We start from the raw sequence: 24,073 nt of genomic DNA, 5'->3' as shown, positions 1-24,073 counted from the left end.
TTTGATTGCTTTGGAGGGGAATTCGATTTCAAATATTACAAAGACCTGAGGGCTGAGTTGGCACTGAATGCTACATTTGTGTCTGCTTTGCTGCAGTGTTTGGTTAAAGCTACTTAGTACTACAATACTAATTGCAAAGGACATTATGTTTGTGCTTTTCTGCAATGCTTGAAGGAAAAGTACCCATTGTCTGCTGTTTTAGAAATGTCTGAATGTTGTGAAGAGTGGTTGTTCTTGCATGCATGGTGAGCACTGTTGCTCCTCCAAAAGGGAATTTGCTTCAGGATAAAATAGTATTGTATTCAGCCAGGTAATCGTCTGTTATGGTGATGTAGAGTGACAGAATATCTGTACAGATTGGCAACTCTTGCTGATAGGAATGTATTATTGTAGTTATGGAAAGACATGCTTACCATTTTTTGTCATACTAGTGGCAGCTCTTGGTTGGTCCACTGCTTTGGTCCAGAGTGAAATGTGTAAGCAACTGTTGGCTGGATCGACATGAACTTTCACAGACATTAATGTTCCTTAGAGGATGAGTCTTGCTGACTATGACAATCCCCTGACTTTTCCTCTCGAGCTACCAGCAGGTTGACATTTTTAGTTTTTGGTGAGATGTCTTGAAACTATTGGATAGATTGCCACAAAATTTGGCTCAGTTTTGTCTGCCCTCTTTAATGATGCTTTAATACCTCTAGCACCATCATTAGGTCAACATTTTAAATCATCCAGTAGATTGGTTTTAACTAAACAGCTACCACAGCTTGATGCTGAATCTAATACAAAAATACCCTGAAGTGCAATGTCGCTGTTGCTAGCTCCAATTGACTCCCATTCAAAAAGCATCAACTTCTCTCAAGAAATAACTCAGCAATAACTGATTATGATAACTTTCCTGTTAACACAATTTAGCCAAGTCCAAGAGCGTATTTCCAGATTGTGAAAGACAACACCAGGTACACCTTATTTGAAAGGTCCTGGCTACAAATGGGAAAGATGGTTCCGACCGTAACCAGCAACTCTGGGTTCAGACTGGCTCGAATGTTAACCAGTGTGATGATGTCACACCTCGATACGCTCATACAGTCTAAGGTTTTGACCAAATACCTGCAAAACTAATGACATTCCAATCAACTTTAGCTGTCCTTTGTGTGTAGTTTTAACTAACCCTCACGTCATGAGCATGTAGGCTTTGACTTGTTAAATTATGCCAGATTTCTTGACATAGTGGTACTGCAAATAATGATTCATTCATTGATTATATTCATGATTAATCGTGTAGTGAAAAAGTCACATTACATAATACAACTACGTCAATTGCTCAATTCTTCACATTTGTGAAACTTAAAGCAATGAAATTTGGTATTTTTTCTTTGATGAATAACAGTGTAGACTTGCACTCTGAATCCCATCCATACTAGTGGAAAATTGAGTATGGAAGCAGAGGGAGAAGCTTCAGCCTGAGTTCCCACAAGGCTTTGATTCAACAGGAAGGCTGATCTGCAGGATCCCATTTTAGCCTATTTGCTGTGGACGGTTCGTGCCAGTCAGTATGGTCTTGTCTTTCCATCTTCGACCAAAGAGCTTTAGATTAATTTCTCTCAGTACTGTTGTACATTGTCCCTGGTGATGAAGTAATGATGCAGAGGCATAGGAAGCAGAACACGGTTGAATGTCCCCTGAGACGAGTGAGCACAATGTAAGCCTTCACTTCAAGAATAGCTGTTTGATCAATTGAGCCACTGGATGCTCGTTTCAAGGGATATACATGTGTTTGTATATATATCTATAAGGGTGCAAGTAACCATTATTTTCATTATTGATTAATCTATAGATTATGTTGTCAATGAATTAATCAATTGATTGGTCCTTGTTTCCCAAAGCCCAAGGTGATGTTTTGAAATGTCTTGTTCTGTCTACAACCCAAAGATATTCAGTTAACTGTCACAGAAGACTAAAGAAACCAGAAAATATTCACATTTAAGAAGCAGGAACCAGAGAGCTTTGCATACGCTTCTATCAGTCTTACTACTTACCATTCAAATATTTGATCAGCTTATTTTCTTAGTGTCAATGGTGTCAGTGTTGTTGACTATCAATATGATGCCTTTGTTCGATTATACAGTGTGTGAACCTTTTAAAATGATCAATTCCGCAATGTCTTTAGAAATTACTTAACATGAATTGATTCTAACTTCTTCTAACTTCTCGAACTCTGATTGACCTCTGTGAAAATATGCAGGCTTGTGGATTTTTAAGTTTCACTCCATCATCAGGTCAAAACTATGATTTGTACAACACTTACGGTTTAAGACAGACATGATGACATTTCCATAAGCCTCAACTGTACTTGTACTTACTGTAACATTACACTTACTAAACATCAGTATGTTAACATTGTCACTGTGGACACGTTAGTTTCACAAAGCCACTATAGCTTTTGACTGTGAGCTTTTAGTGTTGTTGACATGTTCAGCCAAATATAAAAATGACCGCCACTTTAGATTTCTCCCTTGACGTCTTATAGAAATGTGAAATTCTAACCCTAACCCTAACACTTAAATTAAATGATGGTTGAAGTGCAGGATGGGAGAGATTAAGGGTGAGACGGGGACAGATGGACAGATGAGCCAAGGGATGAGATTGATTTAGATGGGAAGAATGAGATGGAGTGGGAGAAAGTGGCCGGCTTTGAACATTATTAGCTCCAAGATAGACAGAGTCATGATGGATGGAATAGAAGGGATGTCAAGAAAGAAGATGAATTGAGCAGCGAAAGAAAATGGATCTAGGTTTCCTGCCCATGTTTGTAGGTTGACAAGGGAATACAGGCCATTAGAAGATAATCTTAGCTGGAAATGCTCAGTTTAGAGGCTCAGTTCAGTCTAATCTTTTTCTGGAAAACCAGTGGGGTGTGGACAGAGAAACGGTACACATAGTGGAAAGAAAACAAGCACGGTACAGTCTGTCTTGTTTGTCTTATTTGCCCCACGTGCCAAGTACTTCACAGAGCCAGTTAATGCTCATTTTGTAATACAGGACTGTGTAGGGCAGTAATCAGGTTGTTTTATGCCTACCCTTATCATGGCAACCAAACGTCATCTATACAGGTTATTTATCCATTTGCCAAAGGCTATGATTAGATGATAGAGAAACTACCCACAGCTGGAGAAAAAATACTGCAGTTATTTCAAAAACTGGAAGAACTCAAGCATTCAAAAGGGAATGAATCATCCTTAGGAAAGACTGTAGATTATGATTTATATGTGCTTTACCCAGGAAAGAGATTGAATTAATCAGCATGATCTTCAAGCTTAGTTTAAAAATGTTGTGCATGCTGTAAATCAATCATTTCATCTAACTATAAAGCAAGGATTATCTTTCTTTCTTTGTCTGCTGTCCTTTGCATATCTAGAGAACCTTTCATCCGATATACTTCACACTTAGCGGGTGTATTGCTGAAGACACAGAATTTCAGTGTCGAGTACAAGCTTATCATACATACTCATTATAAGTGATTAATTATTGAGAATTATTACATTTTGACAGAACGTTTTTATTTTAACTGGCCCAGCTTTTCTAGCCTTTATGATACTGGTTCAGTGGCACAGGAACCTCAATTGGAAACTAGTTGCATGCGTTGCAAATCATCTTATGTGATGCTACTCAGCCAATAGAATCTATGCAGTCTGATAAGCACACAGGGGAGAGAGACAAGACAAGAAATAAGTGAGTCACAGAAAAGTAATTTCACATGGCAGTACAGCAGTACAACAGTAGTAATACCAGAGGCCTCTCAGTCTATCTGTTCCAAACATGCATGTTTTGAATGTGTACTGCGCTAGTTTGCTTAATGTAAGGGTGTGGGGCAAACATAATATTCCAAAAAAACTAAATTACAGACATCACATCAGAAAAAGCATCATGTCTAAATTTGAAATTGATTACTTACAAGGTGAAAAGTGCTGGCTAATTTGAGGGAATTGCCATCATCATCTGATAATCCTACCCATCAGATTTCTCTGTAGTAGCCATTGAAAAGCTACTAGCAGGGCTAGAGGCTTGTGATTTTCACTGTTTAACTTGACTTGTCTTTTATGACAGTTATTACAGAACGATTATAGATTAAGACAGAATAACATGAAAATCAACATAATATTTTGATCTCTTAGTAAGTAAAAATAATAATCATGATAACTGCATGTATTTCCCATTGCAGTTTTCGCATGATTCTCCCCTTAATGCCTATGCTAATACATGCAAATGCAGATCAATCCAGCTTTTTCATATTTGTAATAAGAGGAATTTCTTTTTTTTTTTTAGCTCTATACATCTACATCTATAATAAGTTGCAAAAGGCTTAGTAGTTGGCCCTGAGTGACATAACAAAGCAGTAATTGGGCGCTGGCATCTGTGTTAGACAGGTGTTTCAATAGCCTTGAGGCTTTGTCGAATTCAGAGTTAATGAGTAAGACTGTTGGAGATTGTGTAGTGTACGTAGGGTTTGGCTGTTGGAAATTCAACTTAGAAAAAGGAAGCATAAAGGATGAAAAAACAGAAGTACTTTTATAATAGATGAAGGAGAGGAGGAAGAAAGAATATTTGAGATTAAGTCACAGGCAAACTAGACTGAAACAAAGTCTTATAACTGGTTATTGAGTCAACCTTTTCTTGACTTTCCTGTCTCTTAGTATTGTTAGAACCTCCCTCCTTGCTTTACTACAGAGTGCAAAATGTACTATGTCTTTTTTTCAGGTATTGAATTATATTTGGCTGTATTCTCACTGAAAGCTTACAGCCTGAGATATTTACTCAAATCTCTGTCTCATCTTTTCTAGTGTGTAATGTTATTATGACCAGTATGAACTGGCAGCCGATATCAAATGAGGCGTGGCAGAATCACAATATAAAAAAACAGTTTTTTGCACGCACTACTACTTGTTGTAAACATATTTTGATTAAAATGTGTGCCTTTGAATTTTAATATTTTCCACTGTCAAGTCTCCTATTTTAGAATCAGCTATAATCTCCTGTGGGGTCAGAATAATGACTTGTCTCGGCTGAATGAAGTGAGATTTACTTTGACATTAAAATCCTTGCAAAGTCAGATTTCAGTATTTGAATACACAAAAGGCTTTCATACAGTATACCCATCTCTGAAATGCAGCCAGGGAGCGCTCCATTCAAGTTGGACTCAGAAAAATGTAATTTCTTTGCCCTGTAGTATCATAGATCAGCCTTGCTGATATCGGTGTTCTTTGCAGGGTTAAGTGATATCATGTTATTACAGCATTTCTGGATATTGAAGATCAAATATGCTATGTGGAGCTGCCAACATGCAACATTTCCTATTGAAGCTTTGAACCTTATATATTAAAAAGCCGCCCACATTTTTTGATGACACATAAAACTACATTCTACTTCAGTCATATTGTTATTAACCTAAACCATTCCTTGTCTCCTCAGAGCAAAATATATATCCTTTTTTCTTTCTCTGTGGAAACTGAGCAACCTTTCAGAAGTAGTTCTCAAAGCATGAGGTGCATTTTCAGGCTGTTCAATAATTTACAATGATTGTGACTGCATGAACACATCAAAACCACAATTTAGATCTCAGTTAGAATATGGTGGCCACAATAGTTACACTAACACACATTTCTTACTGAAATGTTCATACTGAAACAAATTCAGACTTTTTTTTGTGAGTGTCTTCAGTGAGGGGATTGTGAGACACTTTATCATGTTGCAATCAATGAAAAACATATTAATCATAGCAATTAATACAAAATAAATAATTATTGATCATATTTTCTTGGCCACTTCCAATAATCAGGACAACTAATGTAGGAAGTGGAATTAGTCTAGGGTATGAATATGTTGCTGGGTTTTAGGCCCAGAAAATGAATAGTTCAGCATTTTGGAAAATATGCTTATTCCCTTTCTTGCAGAGGGGTTAGATGACAAGATTGACACCACTCTCTAGATGTAAGAGTGGTATTAATCTTCTCATCTATGTCCGAGCTAGAATGAAAAATATGTGCATTACTTAGAATGTTGAGCTATTGCTTTACAAGTGAAAAGCATCGCCCTACTTTGTAGATTTTGTGCTATATGTATTGCTATCCTTTGCCCAAAAATATAGATTTAGGTTTTTTTCTCAAATTGTGGAGATGGCTTTTTGTCAAAATCTATCTATGATAATATATAATATATAAAGCAATTTGATTTATTGGCCAATCCTATAAAACACAAATGCAATTACATGTGACATTTGCATCAGTCTATTTTTTTGTGCCATGGCGGCTTGGCAGCTAGCAGCAAGTTAAATTGGTACTTCTATGTTTCCTGAATTGTTGCTAATTAACATGTAGATGGCTCCCCACCTTGACTTAATTGGCACACAAGTACATGTACATGATGTTTTCCCGATTGCAGAACTGTGCGCTCCACTGGTAGATGTTGGAAAGTGAAAATGAAGAGAGCTGGGGTGGAAGATAAAAATAATCCCTCAAGGAGTGCTCTTTTCAGTAATTATTGGATATGTTGCTAGTGCAGCCAGGTAAGAGCAATGTTGAGAAAATGAACAATGTCTTTAACACGTTACAGGTAACACAAGAGCAGGTATGTGGCAACAAGAAATACAACTTTATGGAAATTATCAGTATGATTGGAAGCAGTTGCTGTGTTTGGCCAACCATATCACTGAGATAAAACTACCTGCTATTACTGAAAAGTGAGTGAGGTGGAACAGCATAGAATGAAGGCCAGCATTGCAATTATCAATCAGGCTGCTTCTTCTACTATAATGATTCTAAAATATGCCTCTAGATCCAGTGCTCCCATTAAGTCAGTGTCCAGCACTCAGGTTTGAAGAGTATTTTAAGATTGAAATCAAACCAAGATACAGATTACAAATTCCTCCCTCTCTGATAAAAGTTCGATCCAATTAAAAAGATCTGTTGATGTATTGACTCGTTGGTTTTAAAATCTGGACATTCATTCAGTATGTGGCACAAAACTGAAACATGCTTCTCCAGGCTGCATGTAAACAAGCATATATAAGGGCATCATTAGGGGGGGGGGTTAAGGGGCTTGTTTCTTTTATACCTGTGCATATATGAATATATTTTTTCTTCTCTATTTCCAACCTGCTTCACTGCAGAAAGTTGGAGCAAACAGTCAGCAATTTTAAGGTATAGGGCTGCACAAACCTAGGGTTGCCAATAACGCCCTTCTCCAAGAAGATCATTCGCAAAACTTAGAGGGAACAGTGACTACATCTTCCAATCACATCAATCAACAGAGATTGATGGTACAATTGGCAATATTCTCTCAAAATTGTGAATCCTTTATCGGGTTTAGATTGGATTGCAGTTTAATTTTTAAAAGGTTATTTTCCATCTAAGATTAGTTATTTATTTTGTTAGGGTAAGTGTGCAATTATTCTACAGTCAGTGTTAATGTATCTTCTCCCCACCTTTGGTTTTTTACTTAGTTACTGTTTCTTCTATGGTTTCTTTATAAGAATATTGAATATCCACAGTGATACTAGTATAAATCTTCATAGCTGACTAGGCCTAAACATACTTCACCAGTTTTCAGCTTACAGTACCATTTGGAGCCAAGCAACATGAATTGCAATCAACTTTGACATTGTTATACTCATCTGATTGATATCCAGCTGTGCAAAAGTTCTAGGCACTTTAGATGTTTAAATTCTTTTTCATATTGCAGTACCATCAGGGAGGCATTTGATTAGTCCCAAATTTATTCTGCAGCATGACATCGACCCCAAACAAACAGCCAGAGTCATTAAGAACTATCCTCATCGACAAGAAGAACAAGGAGTCCAGCAACAGATGGTTAAGCCCCCACAGAGCCCTGATCTCATCATCATGGAGTGGGGCTGTTATTACATGAAAAGACAGATGCAACTGTGATGTCGAAACCCACAGAAGAACTGTGGCCACTTCTTCAAGATGCACGAACAACTGACCTGCCAAGTACCTTCTTAGAGGGAACAAACACAACAGCCTGCACTGAGCTGAAGCTGAATTGAGCCGAAGCTGATGTTAATTTTAATTTGGGTTGATCAACTTTACATTGTTGACCTGTAGTTTATATTAATTTTGTTACTGAAAAAACACCTTTCAAGTTTGTAATATCATATATAGGGTTCAATCCCCCAAAGGGTTTAGAGCCCTTCTACATTTTTGCCAGTTTATTATAACTAATATTTGTCTTCTGCTGCAGCTCAAGTTGCCATGAGCTGCAATGACGGAAAATCATAAAATGTGGCCCAATTATTTGGAAATGATGTGAATGTGCTTCCAAAGAAATACAATATGAGTCCAGTCGACCAGAATTGTGGTGCTGTAATTAAGCCCCAAAAATTCAATTTAGCAAAGGCCATGTTCTTTACACTGTAAGTCCAGTTGACTTATAATTTGACATACAACTTCAGTGCAGTGTGCATCTTGAACCATAAAAGTCTGCCATGATGCCTTTTTTTCAAATTTTCTTAATGTCCAAAACAGTAATGTTACATCTACTTTTTGGATTTAGACTTGAGCAACGCTAGATTTGGTATACAGCCTTGGAACACTGAGATACACAATACTACTATAAATTAACGAGATCAGTGAAAAAACATGGCCACCATTAACCAAAATATCATTGCAAATGGCAGGGCTTAGAGAGTATTGGCCATAACTCATTTGTCCGATCATCATAAAGTTTGGTACATCAGTCTGTGATTGGGAATAGGTCTACCAAAGCATTTTTAAGCCCGACCCACAGGGAGCACCCCTAATGCCACAAGCTTTGGCTAAAAGTGTTTACCAAAATCTGCATTGCCATATTGATTGGCGCTATTAGGCATGGTCTATCACATATTTGCTCATAGATCAAGATGCCCTCGAGCAGTCTTGATTAACCTCACTGGAGATATCTTGTACTATCTCCTGAACATACACACTGCGTTTCTTTCATTCAACACAATGGAGGACGAATGGTGGAACTTGGAGTGTGCGATTATTGAAATGCTGCAGGCTTTGTGACGGTGAAACAAGTGTGTGATTGGTCTCTCTCCTTCTTTAGATAGAATTAAACTCGCTGAAGTGACTTTGCTCACCTTTGTGAAGCTTGAAACCCATTGCTGCTTGCGGCTTTAATTTTGGCCTATTGAATTGCTTTCATCCATTGAGCAAAAAAAGGTTTGAAACCGGGAATTGCAGCTTGCAGCTATATTTTATATTCTATTATAGACTATATCACCCACTCATAGATTCTTAGCCAAGTTCAGTTTCAATTGAGGTTTTTTTTCTTTTTGATCTGTCTGCTCTACTTGTGATACCTGTGGAGAGATGAAGATACCAAACAAATACAACTTTATCCCTCACATTGTGTCTTTTGAATTCAACATTCAGCTTTAACCTTTTATAAGTCTGTTCTCTTTCGTGGTTTTTACCTCGTGCTGCAAACTGTGGATTGAGTTTGAAAGCAGATACACAGAATACTTGACATTAATACTGTGTAAATATGTGCTAAAGTACATGTGGGTTGTTTTTTAACTTCTAAATTTAAAGTGGCATGAGTCCACACTGGGGGAAAATGGCTAAACAATCTGTATAGACAGGTTTTAGATTGGAAGCATGGTGGGATTGTTTTGTAAAGTAAGGAAAGGACCATTTGTCCTTGGCAATCATGGTGAGGATTTGATCTCTGTCAGGATTTGACATCATGAATCGGACACAAATAAAACAGAAGAATTTACCATATTTCACATAGTTAAGCTCCCAGTTCCACACAATATCAGTTGCATTCAACTTTGGCATTGTGATACTCTGCCTGATTACTGCCTGGCTAGGCTTGATGCTGGTGGTACACTACTTTTGAGTGCTGGAGCTGACTGCAGCATAACAATATGCTGCCATTACTTTTGACTGCCAGGGCTGAAACTTTTGTATGCATTTACATTACTAATACTGTCAAGTAAGCAACTACTTTGACAGGTGATCAAAAACAGACTAGGCTTTGATGTTTTCAGGGGGAACTTGCTATGGATGTTGACTACACTGGACCCACAAAGGCATGGTACACATCCTAGGATGGACACATGCAGACTCGTCCAAACATCAGCCTACAGTGTTGAGTGTGGTTAACATTAATGTTCATTTGCAGTAAAAAAAACTGAACATAATGTTTTTTGATCACTTTAATCAAGTTTCAAGTTTACCACAGAGTTTATATTCCAGATATTCAGTAGCCTTTGGCCAGATCAAAATACTTTTACCAGAAGACATTGCTACTTGACAGAAAAATCCGGAAGACAGAGAATGGGATATGTTATAAATAAGTAGACATTACCAATCCTACACCTTTTAAATTGGCTCATTTACAGGACATCATTAAGTTGTTTTTAATTCACCCTTTCTTTAACTGGTTGCTAATTAATGGTGACATTTATATTAGCTCACATTTTGTAACCTTTTAGTCTTAACAGCCTTTAGTTTTTTATATGGACTTAAGTTTGATCTGTTTTTCCCCCTCCTTTTCCTTTTTCTCAACTGTCTCAGGTAATGTTGGCTGCTTCCTATTGGTCATTGCTGGCACCGGCGATCGATATGGCTGAGGATTCTGGGAAGTACGGCTCATTTGCTTTTGTGCCTGTGGCCGTGGGATTCACACTCGGGGCAGCCTTTGTGTACTTGGCAGACCTGGCCATGCCCTTGCTGGTAAGAACCTGATTTAGGAATGTCAGATATTGTTAAAATCTGTTCAGTGTCCCATTACTTCATCATGTAGGGGAAATATTAATGATTGATTTGGTGAAATTAAGGTCATGCAGAAAAATGGAATGCAATATTCTTAAGTATGTTTTAATTAGTGTACAATCACCTGAAAATAAGAATTGTTGTGTTTTCACCATGTTTCTACAGTAACTCAGAACAGACAAAGAAAACACTAGCTCAAGAGAGGTTGTTTCATGTTTTCGTGAGTTTCACAACCACCGTAGGTTCTCTTGTAAGGGGAGCGAGATGTGGGGGATTGGTACACTGGAACCTCACCGCTAGATGTCACTTAATCCTACACACTGGTCCTTTAATTTTGAATAATGCCAGTTAAATTCTAAATGCCACCCAGTGTGACTGGTTCCCAGATTGCCTTGGTTGGGCTAATGCTGGTAATTCAGAGGTGTGCTAGGGTCTAGAGAAAATGTTTAATGATTTAATTATCAGTTCAAAATTATCAGTGACTGTTAACAGAGAAACGTTGTTCAGCTGATGATCATTAACCTGTGTTGTCTTTTGGTAAGATTTCTTTTGGAAACAATCTGTGATTTTGATTTTGGGAAGTGGGTATACTCAGTACAGATGATTGGACAATGGTCGCTAATGTCTAGTGAGAATACACCAATGGAGTATTTTTGTGGGTTCTTGGTTAAGAATATATCAGTCACGGCTGATTCAGTTGGATCTTTCAGATGTAGATGACTGGGAGTTAGATCATGATCTGAACAAACATATTTCAGAGAATCAGAGTCTGTATGTAAACAGTTTTCATTTTAAATCACAGAAAATAAGGATTTGTGAGGCAGAAAAAGGGGTTGGCTGTTCCAATATACCCACATAGCCCCCAACAGAACAGAAGATGGCCAATATACATACACCCATAAAATTAAATGCCTCATTTTAGATAAATTCTATTTTCAGTATTAATAGTTCAAACTGTACAGAAAAGCTGAGTAACTTAGTTGCTTTAATCGGAATTCTAATTCAAATTAGAAATGATCTCACTTACCACCCTTCACATCTAAAAATATTAGTCAATTAATCTAACTGTGTAATCACTAAAGGTTTTTTACCCAAGTTCAAGATGTTATTAAATTGTCAGAAGCACTGTAATTTATTCAAGTCTTGCTCATAATGCTACAAATAGGGATATGCTAAAGCCCACGACCTCTCTTTTTTATAATGAATAGCAGGACTAATTTAGGAAATTGGAGTAGGACCCTAAGTAAGCGCAGGACCACAAAATAATTTGACGATAGTAAGATAGCTGAAACATGCCTGGTTTACTGGCACTGCTGTGAACAGATTTATATGGTGAAGGCATTTTCTGAACTGCAGGTCTGAGACTGTCGTCTGTAGATGTACTCAAAGCAGGGATAATATAAGTGGGTTAAACATTGACAAGTGCTCTTTGATAAATGCCTGCTGGGGTTCGAATCAGTCACGATCGATAAATAAAAAGTACTTCATGCCTGATGTGACCTGCCACCACATCTGTTTGGGTCAGTTCCATCTCTTCTTTAGAGATTTACTCTCCTCCAGAAACATTATCAATCTATCCATATCCAATGGCAGTGCAGATGTTCAGTAACCATGGGTGCAAGCAAAAGGGGTGACTGAAATGTTCACGGCCTCTCAGGCAGGGCCTGGAAGAATAATTATTTTGATATGACACTTGAGGGTTGTTATGACTGAATTTCTTATTGCAGTTTTGAAGTTTTTCTTGATATCACATCATTTGTCCCTTACTAACAATCAAAGTATGAGTAAAAGGACAGTTGACAAGAGCTGTAGAGGCCTATTCAATAATGTCAGCAATTTGCTACCAGGAAAACAGAGTGAAACACAGCCAGTGAACTCAACAAACCTAACAATGGAGACACCTATCATGTTAATCTGCAGCTGATCATCTGCTGCTATACACACCAAGATTGTGATGAGGTGCCTGGTAAAATGATACACAGTCTGTTGCATTTGTAAGGATCAGATTATCCTGGTTTACCTGGTTTGGGAAAGTAAACGTACGTCATTCTTCAACTCAACAAGTCAATGAAATTGGAAAAAATGCAACATGTCTTCTTTCCTGAGGGATCAGTAAAGGGAAGACGAGGCTGTTTTCTCTTTGCCTCTCATCACTAGGGCCCATCAAATTGAGAGGTTGAGGGCCCTGGGGGGGCTAGGCCCGTCCATCCAGGAATTTGGCCCTCCCAGGAGAAATCAGCATCAACACTGTTTTAATTCATGGGCTTACCGAGGCTTAAGCAATGGTAGGCACGTGCATTAAAACAGTAAGATGCAGCTTAAGACTGTGGGCCCAATGATGTGAAGGGGCCCATGAGGCTCAGGAAAAAAAAACCCAAAACAATGTCCTGCCTGTTTGTATGATTTTTCTTTGCTTTTTCTTAATTTTAGTATCTCTGCTCCGAAATTGAAACCGCATCGGGTAGTTTTGATGCCAGAGAGGGAAGTTTGAAAGCAGCTTATAATGATTATATAACTTGTATTTGGTTCCACAACAGTCATAAAATTAAACTGTACTTAAACCTGCATTCTTTAGAGAAGCACAGTTTCACAATGGACTCCATCTCATGACTTTGGACATGGGAGGCGGATGTGCCAGCAAAGAGGCTAAAACCCATGGGAAGTAGCATCTTAAGGTCTGGGTCTCTTAAGAGAGTGAGATTGCACAGCACTGAATGTACCCACTGGCTACCGTAACACAGTCATGAGTAATTGTGTGCGCATTACGCATTAGGCAGGTTGGACGAGGCAATAGTTGGGTTGTGGTGGTGCTTACCCGGCCAGTTATTTTCCTCTGGCTGGGACTGGTTGTACTACGCTTCTGTGATGTTTCAATCAGTTTGTCAGAAACTACAACTCTGATATCAAGCAACAAAGCTGATGGCAGATCCCATTTGTGTTCAGCTAATGCACCGAGTCTCTCAAATCCACAACTGGGAAATCACTCGATCTTGGTAGTTGCAGTTGGGAAGCATAACTGTGTATTCGGCAGGCAGTTCTCAGTATGCAGTCAGACTGGATGTTAGGTGTAAGATGTCATAAAACATAAAAGTCTGACAAATCCAATAAAAAAGAATCCAAGAAATACAGCTCACAAATCTGGCAGCTGTCAAACCAGCAGCATGATAATGTGGAAGTGGAGACAGTTTGGCTCGACAATGTAGAGCCAATGTGTTATTATCAAGAGAACTAGAAGTACATATTGCCATGACAATGAGAAAGACAAAGACAGGATAAATGCAGACCAGACTCACTGATACTCATGAATTAATTTGATTCCCTGATGGAATATTTATTCATTAAACGAGCAAAGATTGTAAAGCTGGTAACGGATTGTAAGGCTTTGTGTACTACACAATGATATCTTGCACTATTGATTTGCACAGTTCCTCATGACTGAAGCTTGGTCTATTTAGTGGGTAATATTCAGACATTTGATACATGCTTACATTTACAGTACAATGGGAGAAAATTGACAAAAAAGAATGAAAATACAGCATCTATATGCTCCTTATGGTTACATATCATGTTGAGGGTACAGATTCTGTCTGCCTCCTTTTGACGAGTAATAATTTGATGTTAATGTAGGTGATTCAGTGCTATTATTACACACCGAACAAGACTGTCCTTTGTTCAACTTTGCCTTAGTTCATCTTTTGTGTGGCTTAGATAATGGCATAATTGCTACTTATAGCAAACAGCGATTGATGAATAGAAAACAAGAAGGAGGAAATTAGTCTGGGGCAACCACTATTAAAATTTGTCTTGAAGGACTGATGAATAGGGAGTTAACAGCTCCACTTGCCTGCAACTCTTATAGAGATAACATTTTAATAAGCTGATGCCATACAACTTTTGTCTTTGCATATTGTAAAATGTTCTCCCTAGTGGCCAGTAAACATTCCAAACCAGAGAGCCAAGAGAACCAAGAGAAGCACAGTGCAACAATCATGAATTCAATTATTTAGATAGTTGAGATCACAGTTGTCACTCGTGAAAAATGTGCATTATGTCAAACATATGCGTAATAACTCACAAATGAGGAATTTCCAGATGTAGTAGAAACAAAACTCAATAATCCTTCAGTTTCTTGGTCGATTAGTAATCTGATCACGTACTAAGGTTTTAATTTGTATGTTAAAAAAAGAGTCAGAAGTCTGAACTAACAAAATTGGATGAATCGAGACGACATGTCACCCTGTCCTCCATCCCATTTTCTATCACACTACTCCTTCTTCGTATTGGAAACGGAAATCTGAAGGTTCTTGTCAAAGTCAGTACTTTTTCAATTTTTTTTTGCTGTGCTTACTATATAATTACAGGGCCCACTTTCAGGAAACTTCCTACAAAATGACCATGTATAATTTAATGATCTGCTCTCAAGGTTATTATTAGAAAATAATGGATCCGGAAATTAATGTGTTACCTGAACTTATTACAAAAGCTGTCTTGGTGACATGGGGCTGTCACATCCATTCCAGCTTAATAAAAATGCATTTTCTGAAAAGGGAAACACTTTGAAATAAATTACTTAAGTTTTGAAGTAGAGATGAGCTGCTTAGAGCCTCTTGCTACCAGTAATGGAATATTCAAGTCTGGTCTCAGTCTTGAGTCCTGTCTCAAGATGTTTTTTCTTTTTATTATCCTGGAATTGTTTGATACTCAAGGGGGTTTTGACTTGGACTGGTCTCGTTCTCGCCTGTTGAGTCTCTTGTCTCGTATATTCTTGTTGGCTTATAACTTCCTTTATCTCTTTCTGCTCCTGCGCCTGTTGTTGTTGCAAGTGTGTGCGACCCTGTCTGAGCTATACCACATATGCGGTCATCAAAATGCACAGTGATATCTTTAAATATGCCTACGGCACTACAAGCTTTACTCATTCATCAAGAGTACGTGACTGTAAAGTTTACCGGCAGGAGCAATCTGTCTGACATGATTAGCCACTAACACGTCTAAAGCACACTGGCCTCAAACTCCTTCCGGTTTAAGGTAAGAGCTGGATCCATACACTGTTTTATTTATAAGGACATGTGCCCATATAACATTGATGAACATAATAAATTCATATCGAGGATGTATGGCTAACCAAGTCAGTAGCATTTCAGTGAAAATTCCTTTCCATCCTCTAAGACTGGACTAATAGTTTCCTGATGTCTTGCTGCCCTTGATACATATTGATGTTTCCTTTTTAGATATTCTGAACAATACATTTTGTATCACGAACAACAGAAAATATAAACCCTGCAGTGTATTGTGTGGTTAAAAATATATCTCTGTTGTTCTTGCATCAAAACCATTGACTGACTCATTTCATCTGAGGATAGGTGCACACAGGGCTGTGGCCAGGATTTCACAAATACTGCGATCCATACTTCATATTCCCTGAACCCATTAAAAAAAACAAAAACAAAACAAACCCACATCAAAAAAAGGGGACTCATTTATTTATTCATTTAATTTTATTTTCCAACATTAAGGTCTAAATGCAGTTTCAAAGCTCAACACACTGCAGGGAGTATGGCTCTGGAAGAGACATACTAAATACATTTATTTAATGAAATCAGTTGAATTGTTAAATAGTTGCCTCTATTGAAAAGTCAAAGTGAAAGATATTTAGTCTAAAAATATGATGATAAACCTTCAAAACCTACTTTTTTCCACCTCGAGCACAGTTGTTTGTTCTTTTTGATACTAATACTCGACTAAATTTGGACTTGGACTTGGCCTTGTTGACTTTGTGTAGAAGCTACATGGACTTGTCACGTTGTGAAGTGGTCTTGAGTATATCCCTGAATGCGTCAAAATGGATGCCATTCATAGAGAGCTGTAACAATTAGCCGATCAAAATAAATTAAATTGGCAACTAAATGAGACAATCTTTTTTTACCCTTAGTGAAAAAGGAAAACAGTTTTGTTCCATCAAAATGTTATACAGATCAACAACGTCTGATGACTTAATTAAAGCATCTCTGAGCCCTGCTTCTGACCGGGTTTAACACAGTTCAGGACAGGAAGAGACGGGACTGATAGAGACAGAAATGTGATGCAGCCACTATGGTCGGAGGAGCAGAGAACAGCTGTTGCCTTAAGCTCCTGCAGTCACACCAGGACAGCTGAAATGACATGAATTACATATGAAGGAGCAAGCTGACACATCGCCGTCATGCACTCTCATACAGATGACACACACTCAAATAGACGCAACACACACACACACACACGCACACACACACACACACACACACACACACACACACACACACACACACACACACACACACACACACACACACACACACACACACACACAGTCTACTGAGGATAACTGAGAGTGAAGGAAGGCGACGATACATCTCAACTATACATTCATAAACAACATAGTGCACACATATCTTAAGAAAGCAGGTTTGTTGTTTGTGCTTAAAACCCTTAAAAACAAGTTTTACATTTTACATAACATCTGATATATCTGACCAAATGCAACAGTCAAAAGACAAAACCTATTAGGAGAAAATCTCTCATGTCATATAACCAATAACTTTGGCGGAAAATGTTGCGTTCATGGACATATCTTGAAGCAAGAAGCTGACTGGGTAAATACGTTTTAGGGAATATAGGTGATTGCTGTTTGATGCTGATGACCTTTCACTAATCAGACTATAGGTTACCTTTCCTGCTCGAGTTCACATTTCAGTACTGTACTTTCAGTACAGACATCAAATACATACAGCTACAATCAGTGTAACCCATTCTGTATAGTGGTGGTAGGATTTGGGGTAAACATACATTAATGTAGCTCAGTGTCACCAGATTTAGAGCTTTCCTTCAATATCAGAAGAATCCAGGTGGTTGGTGTACATGTAAAGTAACTTTTGCCCAGTTTTCACCAGCTTTGTTATGCAGTGCAGGATGAAGCTTAGACTTATGTTGCCTAGGTGTTACTTTTACCACCATAATCTTTCACTGAAGTCTGGCACTTGAAATTGACAAGATGGTAAACAGAGAAACTGATGTAAAAATGTGTGAAAAATGGCCTGGAGAGCTTTTCAGGTATTTGTCAATATTGTTCTCTTCTTCAAAGCGGCTTTATGTTCACAATTCAATATGTTCCAATTCATTTCTAACCGTTCCAACTTCCTGCTCTAATCAACTGCTCATTTCCACCCAGCAGAGTAATGCTGCTTTTAGTCAGGCTCAGTTTAGACTTGCTTTTTTTTGTTTTGGAGATGTGGTTCAAATAAAAGTCATGCTTTATTCATTCATTCAGTTTTATTAACCACTTATCATTTCCTATGTTGTGAACAGCTAAACTCATACATTCACTGTATGAGTTTAGTTGCTTATGAAGTGTAGTCTAGTAGTATAACTAGCAGTAAAAAAACAACTGAACACAGTATGAACCTGTCAGCTCTTCTGATATAAATCTGGATACATATGCAGAGGTTTTTTTTGATAAAAAGAGATGTGGACACAGCTTTTAGTTACAATCCCAATGTAGTGGAAATGTTTATGTGTTATTGTGCAAATATTTTGTGGTTCGGACTTATTTGCAACCTTCACTTATAATTACATGCTAGAGCTAAGTCCTGTTAGGGCTTATAGCAGTATTTTTCTTCTTCAGCCATTTCTTTTATTTTAAGCTTGTTCAACTGGTGAACAATGACACAGTTACTGGGCAGGTAATAAATAAAGAGATATTTGTCTATGAAGAGATTATGATGAAAATGTCTCTTGTCAGACCATGTGCTCTCACAGCTGCACTACAAATCTACTTGGCTTCAGAGCTAGCGATTAAAAGCTAACCTGCTCTTTCCCTACTTCTCCATTCAACTCAGGGGGGGCTAATTGGACAGGTGACCTTCCTGGCCTAAAAGCAGTCTGTGTCAGTAGTGATGAGCAAGCAAGGCTTTGTTGTAGCGTTCTGCACTTTCCAGACCATTGTGTTGTAAATGGGTTTCAATTCTCTGGGCTAAATGCTTTTTCTAGGAGCACATGTTGGTCAAAATTATTCCCAGCACGCAAGCAGTTTGTTGCAATTTGTGCAATGTAGTCCTTTTTAAATGAAATAATCAATAAATGAATATAAAGTAATACTTATCTGTTACTGTGTAAGCCTAAAAAAGACATAATTGGTATAACAAAATGTAATATCTCAAAAGGTTTGTAGATTGGTGCCATCAACCCCTGATCATCCTGAAATTAGTAAGATACTGTAAACGGTCTCTGATGTACTGTTGAAACCAGTCTTTGATATGCTGTTGCAATCTTGCAGTCACAGAAAGTGGTTATTGCTTACAAATGCACTCAAGTGTAATGTTTGTTTGATCAGACGGTGCTACAGTCTGTGGCCTCGGTGGTGGAGCAGAATTGCACAGTGTGGAGGGACAATATGTCAGTGCTTCAACTAAGCTCTCCCAGTGCTTCTTTTATAAGGGCAGTAAATGGGGTTTAGTAGGGAATATGTGTAATTGCTCAGTGGTGATGGTGGCTGGTTGCTTCACCTAACCAATAAAAACTGTCCCATAGAAAGCACAAAAAAATAATTGAAAAAACAGGCATCAAACTTAGCAGATAACTTATTTGATGAAGTCACAGTGCAATTTTCACTACATTCTTGATGCATCGCTTTAAGCTTCAGTATCAAGTGTATCATTACTTTGTATGATCAACAAGCTTAACATTTCACAGAAGCACTGAAGTTGCAGGACAACCTGTCAACATACACCTCTTCCCCCACTTTGGTCTGGACTATCTCAACAGCTATTCAGTCATGGTGCCAAATCCTATTTGCTTGAGTGATCTTCTGTACTTTCAGCCATCACCACCAGCAGGTCAAAATGTTCACCTATCCAGTAAATTATGTCAAAGTCTACCAGATGGTTCAGGACACACTTTAGTACTGACATTCAAGAGTCTGGTAATACTATGACCGCGTACCTGCGAAACTACTGATATTCCCATCAGCGTCAGCTGCACTTTGTGTTAGTGCTAATTAGCCAAAAGGTGAAAATGGAAAATATGATATCAGCCAAACAAAATCACATCACAGACCTATTACTAGGGCTGGGTATCAATACCTTTTAAGGTTAGGGTTAGGGTTAGGGTTAGTTGACCGAAATAAATCGATACCAAGTAATGTCGAAACATCTCCCATCAAACGATACCTGCAATCGATCCTTTTTGCACCCAGGGCTAGAAAATATGACTATTTGTATGGACTTGCTCACAGCCAATCAATACTAATGTTCTTCGATTTAATGCATGTGATTGGCCCACGGCCACAGCAGCTACAACCCATCTGTGGTGGTGAAGTTGCGGTGAATTTGAGTTAGCACGCTTAGCAGTTCAGCAGCCACCTAAACACTCTAAAGTGTTGCTACACTACACGTCTGTTACACCAGATAAAATCAAGTGCACAAAATGTGTAATGGGTATCAAATGAAGAACTCAATTGGAATCGGTATCACTTTAAGGGTACTAAGATTGGTGCTGGTCATCATTTTTTTAATGATACCCAGCCCTACCTGTTAGTGTCTATTTTAGCGTCAGACTCTCAGTCTTGTTCTCAAGCAGTTAACTTTGTACTATTGGATCATTTTCAGTAAAGAACAGTGTATCATATGAATTTAGTTCACAACTGGACTTCATGATACTTGATAATGATTTTTTTTGTTCCTTATTTGCTTATATTATCATTTATGCTTTTAGAACTGCATAAGTCATATTTGGTTAGATTTAGATTAATCCTTTTATGTTCATTTTGTATTAATTCAGGTGTAGCACTGCAATAGTCTTAAAAATATGATTTGGTCTTTGAGTTATAGAACCACTGGCTGGTTCACACATTCTCATTGACTTCATTAACCTTATCTTTTCCCTTAAACTTCGATGTATTATTATTATTATATTATTATATGCTTTTTGTCTACACCACTCTTTTATACTTTCATCCCTGCATCCATTCATTATTGGCATGTCTTCCATGTCTTTCTCAGCACATTTCCTTCTCATTTCTCCACATATTCCAACCCCTTCCCTCTGCCCTTTCTTTTCTTGGTGCCATGGTGACAGTAGTGGAAACATCAGGCTGTGATAATGGCAAGCACGAAATCAACTGGGACGTAGGGGGTCTTCCACACACACACACACAGCGGGGGGCGATCAGTGTTTGGACAGCTGCTGGTGGCACTTTTACTGGCTCCTCAACAAACATGGGAGTTGAATGAGAAGAACGATAGAGGAAGGGTAATATGGATAGAGAGGGAGAGTTGGGGGTTGACAGGGAGAAAGATGGGGCGATAAGGTAGGGAGGATGGGAGAGAGGCTGGCAGAGAGCTGGATGGAGCTAAGAGAGCCTAAGCTTTATGATGAAAACCAGGTAACCAAGACACTGCGTAACAGTTCCAGTTAGACATTTTATCACCACTCCTTTTCCCCCTTTCTTTTTCTTCTTCTTTTTCTGTCTTTATACCCTTACTCTGGTTTTTCTAAAGGCCGCTCATGTCTTAAATAAATGTCTTGAAATGTCTGAACTACAGTAAAATGAGGTTTTTGGGACCATTTAATGCAGCTTAAAGGGGACTTATTATCCTTTGCCTTATTTTCAGTCATATATATAGTGTTTCAATGCTGGATGTTCATATTAAATGTGGCGAAAGTGTCAAATAATAAGCTAAATGTATGTAAAAGTAATTCCTGTAAGCAAACAACAACAGATTCAGACTGTCAAGATAAGCCATGTTTCAAGTCTGCTGGATGCTGTGAGTTTCTTTTCATTATGCAGCATTGCCAATTAAAATACGTAGTACACCTGTTGGAGGTATGCTGGTCATCTGCAGCTCTTCATCATCATATCATCATCACTGTGGCTGTTTCTGCTAGTACTACTCCTCCCTGACTTATTTCTAACTGATCTACTCTACAAAGTTGTGTTGACTGGTTTTTAGTGCAGCTAACGAAGCGCTGCTAATTCAGTGAAGAACAGGTTTAATTTTCTCTAAATTCTCTGCTATAAAAAGTAATTTAAAAGCTTTCAATATGAAGCGATAAAGCAGGAAATGTTGGGTTTGCATCAGGAGTAACTTAACACAACTCTGAAACAGCTTCCTGAATAAGCTTCCTGAAGTTGGCCAATCAGAACAGAGCGGGCTCACTGGAAAGGGGGCCTTAAAGAGACAGAAGCTAAGACTTCCTATTAGAGACAGAGGCTGAACTGAGGGGCTGCATAAAGGGCCAGTATAAGATAATTAAGGAGTTGTTTGAACTATGAATCATGCAAAGCTACTATAATTTATTCCCAGAATAAACATATAGACCTGGTAATGAGCATACTATTAAAAAAAAACCCTGAACCTTGAAACCCTAACCCTAACCCTTATCTTTAAACTCCAGTGTGTATATAGAATATGAGCCGGAGAATTAAAAGCCATAAATCTCCACACCAATTGCTGAGTTTTGATGGGTTTTAGCGTTAGATATAAAGGGACGGAGTGCAATATTGAGTACATTTTCTTTTCATTATACTTGCTTCCAGGGATGTTGGACCTCAAACATCAACCTTGAATTTCATCGTGCTTTTTCTGTACTATAAATGTATTTTAATATTTAAATTAAAGTAGACACAAAGCACGAGTTTAAATGTTCCCCTGTAAATGAGGGTGTATCAATTCACTATGTACATAATTGTCATTCAGTTGAACATAAATATTAGAGGTGTGATTATTTTTTTATAATTTCCACTCGGCACACTATTCGTCTTAATGACTGTGCCAATCACAGTGGCGCATGATTAAAATGACTTCGCAAGGGAAGAGGAATATTTTATCTGAGTGGCAGGGAACAAATGACGCCACAAATGCACTGGTGCTTTGTTTAAGAGTTGATTTTGTGTATCCTGGAGCAGTTCCCGGAGTTATGCATCTGCTTTGTGGGATTATAAATCTCTTTAATCTGCACATTACTTTGCACTAACAATTTGTTTCTGCGTGTTTGGTCTGAAACAGGCATAAGACTAGAGGTTGGAGATTATACATATTGCAAAGCCTCTCAGACAGATTTGTGATTTTCTGTACATAAATAAAATAACCTGACTTTAATGCACCATTCTTTTCACCACCATAACAGTTAGGCTCTAGCTGTGTTAACATTTGTTGTCATTTTTGTGTGTATTTTGGTGATTAAAAGGCTATAAGAATAGTCCTTAATTAAACTTTCCTGAAATTCTGGCCATCCCATTTTCTGGCTTCCAGTTGTCCATTGAATGAAATCAGAAAAAGAACAGATAAAAAGGCACTGTTGCAGGTAGTTGCACGTAGCAAGTAGTTTTAGGAAGCCAGAGTACTGCACCTTAGAAGAATAGATAGAATAGATAGTGTGAAAGGGATGGTAGAGGGAGCAAGGAAAGTAATGTGGAGAGCCTGTTCCATTTACACGTATATGTTTCAAACTCTCACTCGTGTTCCTCGCCATAACAATATAGTCATTGGGGGCAAAGGAAGAGTTGGCACCCTGGGATGGGAGCATTGTGTCATGGTATACAATATATATCACCAGATCTGTGTCTCCTCTCCACAGTATAGAGGACCCATTTAGCCAAGCGGACAGTAGTAACAATGACCCTGAGCACAGCAAACACATGACATCTTCACTGTTTACCGTGTCTGGGGGGTGGTTGTCTTATACTGGAGTGACTGACTGCAATGTTTAGTCATGGTTACAACCTTTTGGACCCTGTAAGTGGGACATCCCTGTTGTGAAATACCATCAAACCCATTTTTTTCAAATTCAGTAGCCTTTACTCCATCAGCTGCTCTGACTAGCAAATTGCAGACACTTGACTGTAAAGACTCACTTACACCTTCAGTTTCATTGTAGAGAGGTATATAGACAAGATAAGAGAGAAATCCTTCACATGGTCTTTTTACCTGCAACAAACTTTATTATAGATACAATGTTTCAGTCCTTAGACCTTCATCTGGTAAAGCTGAGGAACAAAGAACATTCAAAACAGATATAATATCTAATATAATACCTAAAACCTCCAAAAACCTGAACTTTTCTCCGTCACATGCATGACAATATATTCTCCCATCCTACACATCATTATGTCACCTTTTAAAAAGGACTGCCACCTACCTGAATGACATCAACCTTCTTTTAAAAAAATAATGACTCATTGCTAGTTACACAGTAAGAAAACAGACTCAACCTTAAAGGTTAAATATGTTGAAACTGATAGAAATTTTTGAAAAAACAGATTC

The 24,073-nt window shown here is 38.1% G+C and overlaps 1 protein-coding gene across 3 annotated transcripts in view; it reads left to right on the top strand.

Annotated features, from left to right (window-relative positions):
- LOC134003624 (zinc transporter ZIP11-like) overlaps positions 1-24,073 on the top strand; it is a 240,576-nt gene that overhangs the window by 13,679 nt on the left and 202,824 nt on the right. For all 3 annotated transcript variants that reach the window (XM_062442878.1, XM_062442877.1, XM_062442879.1), the window contains exon 4: positions 10,578-10,736. In XM_062442878.1, coding sequence (XP_062298862.1) covers positions 10,578-10,736 — 159 coding nt within the window. The remainder of the gene's footprint in view (positions 1-10,577; positions 10,737-24,073) is intronic.

The sequence above is a fragment of the Scomber scombrus genome, chromosome 21 (genome assembly GCF_963691925.1).
Source record: "Scomber scombrus chromosome 21, fScoSco1.1, whole genome shotgun sequence".
NCBI classification, from domain to species: domain Eukaryota; kingdom Metazoa; phylum Chordata; class Actinopteri; order Scombriformes; family Scombridae; genus Scomber; species Scomber scombrus.
The sequence above is the reverse complement of the archived record's forward strand: the minus strand, read 5'-3'. Positions and strand labels throughout refer to the sequence as shown.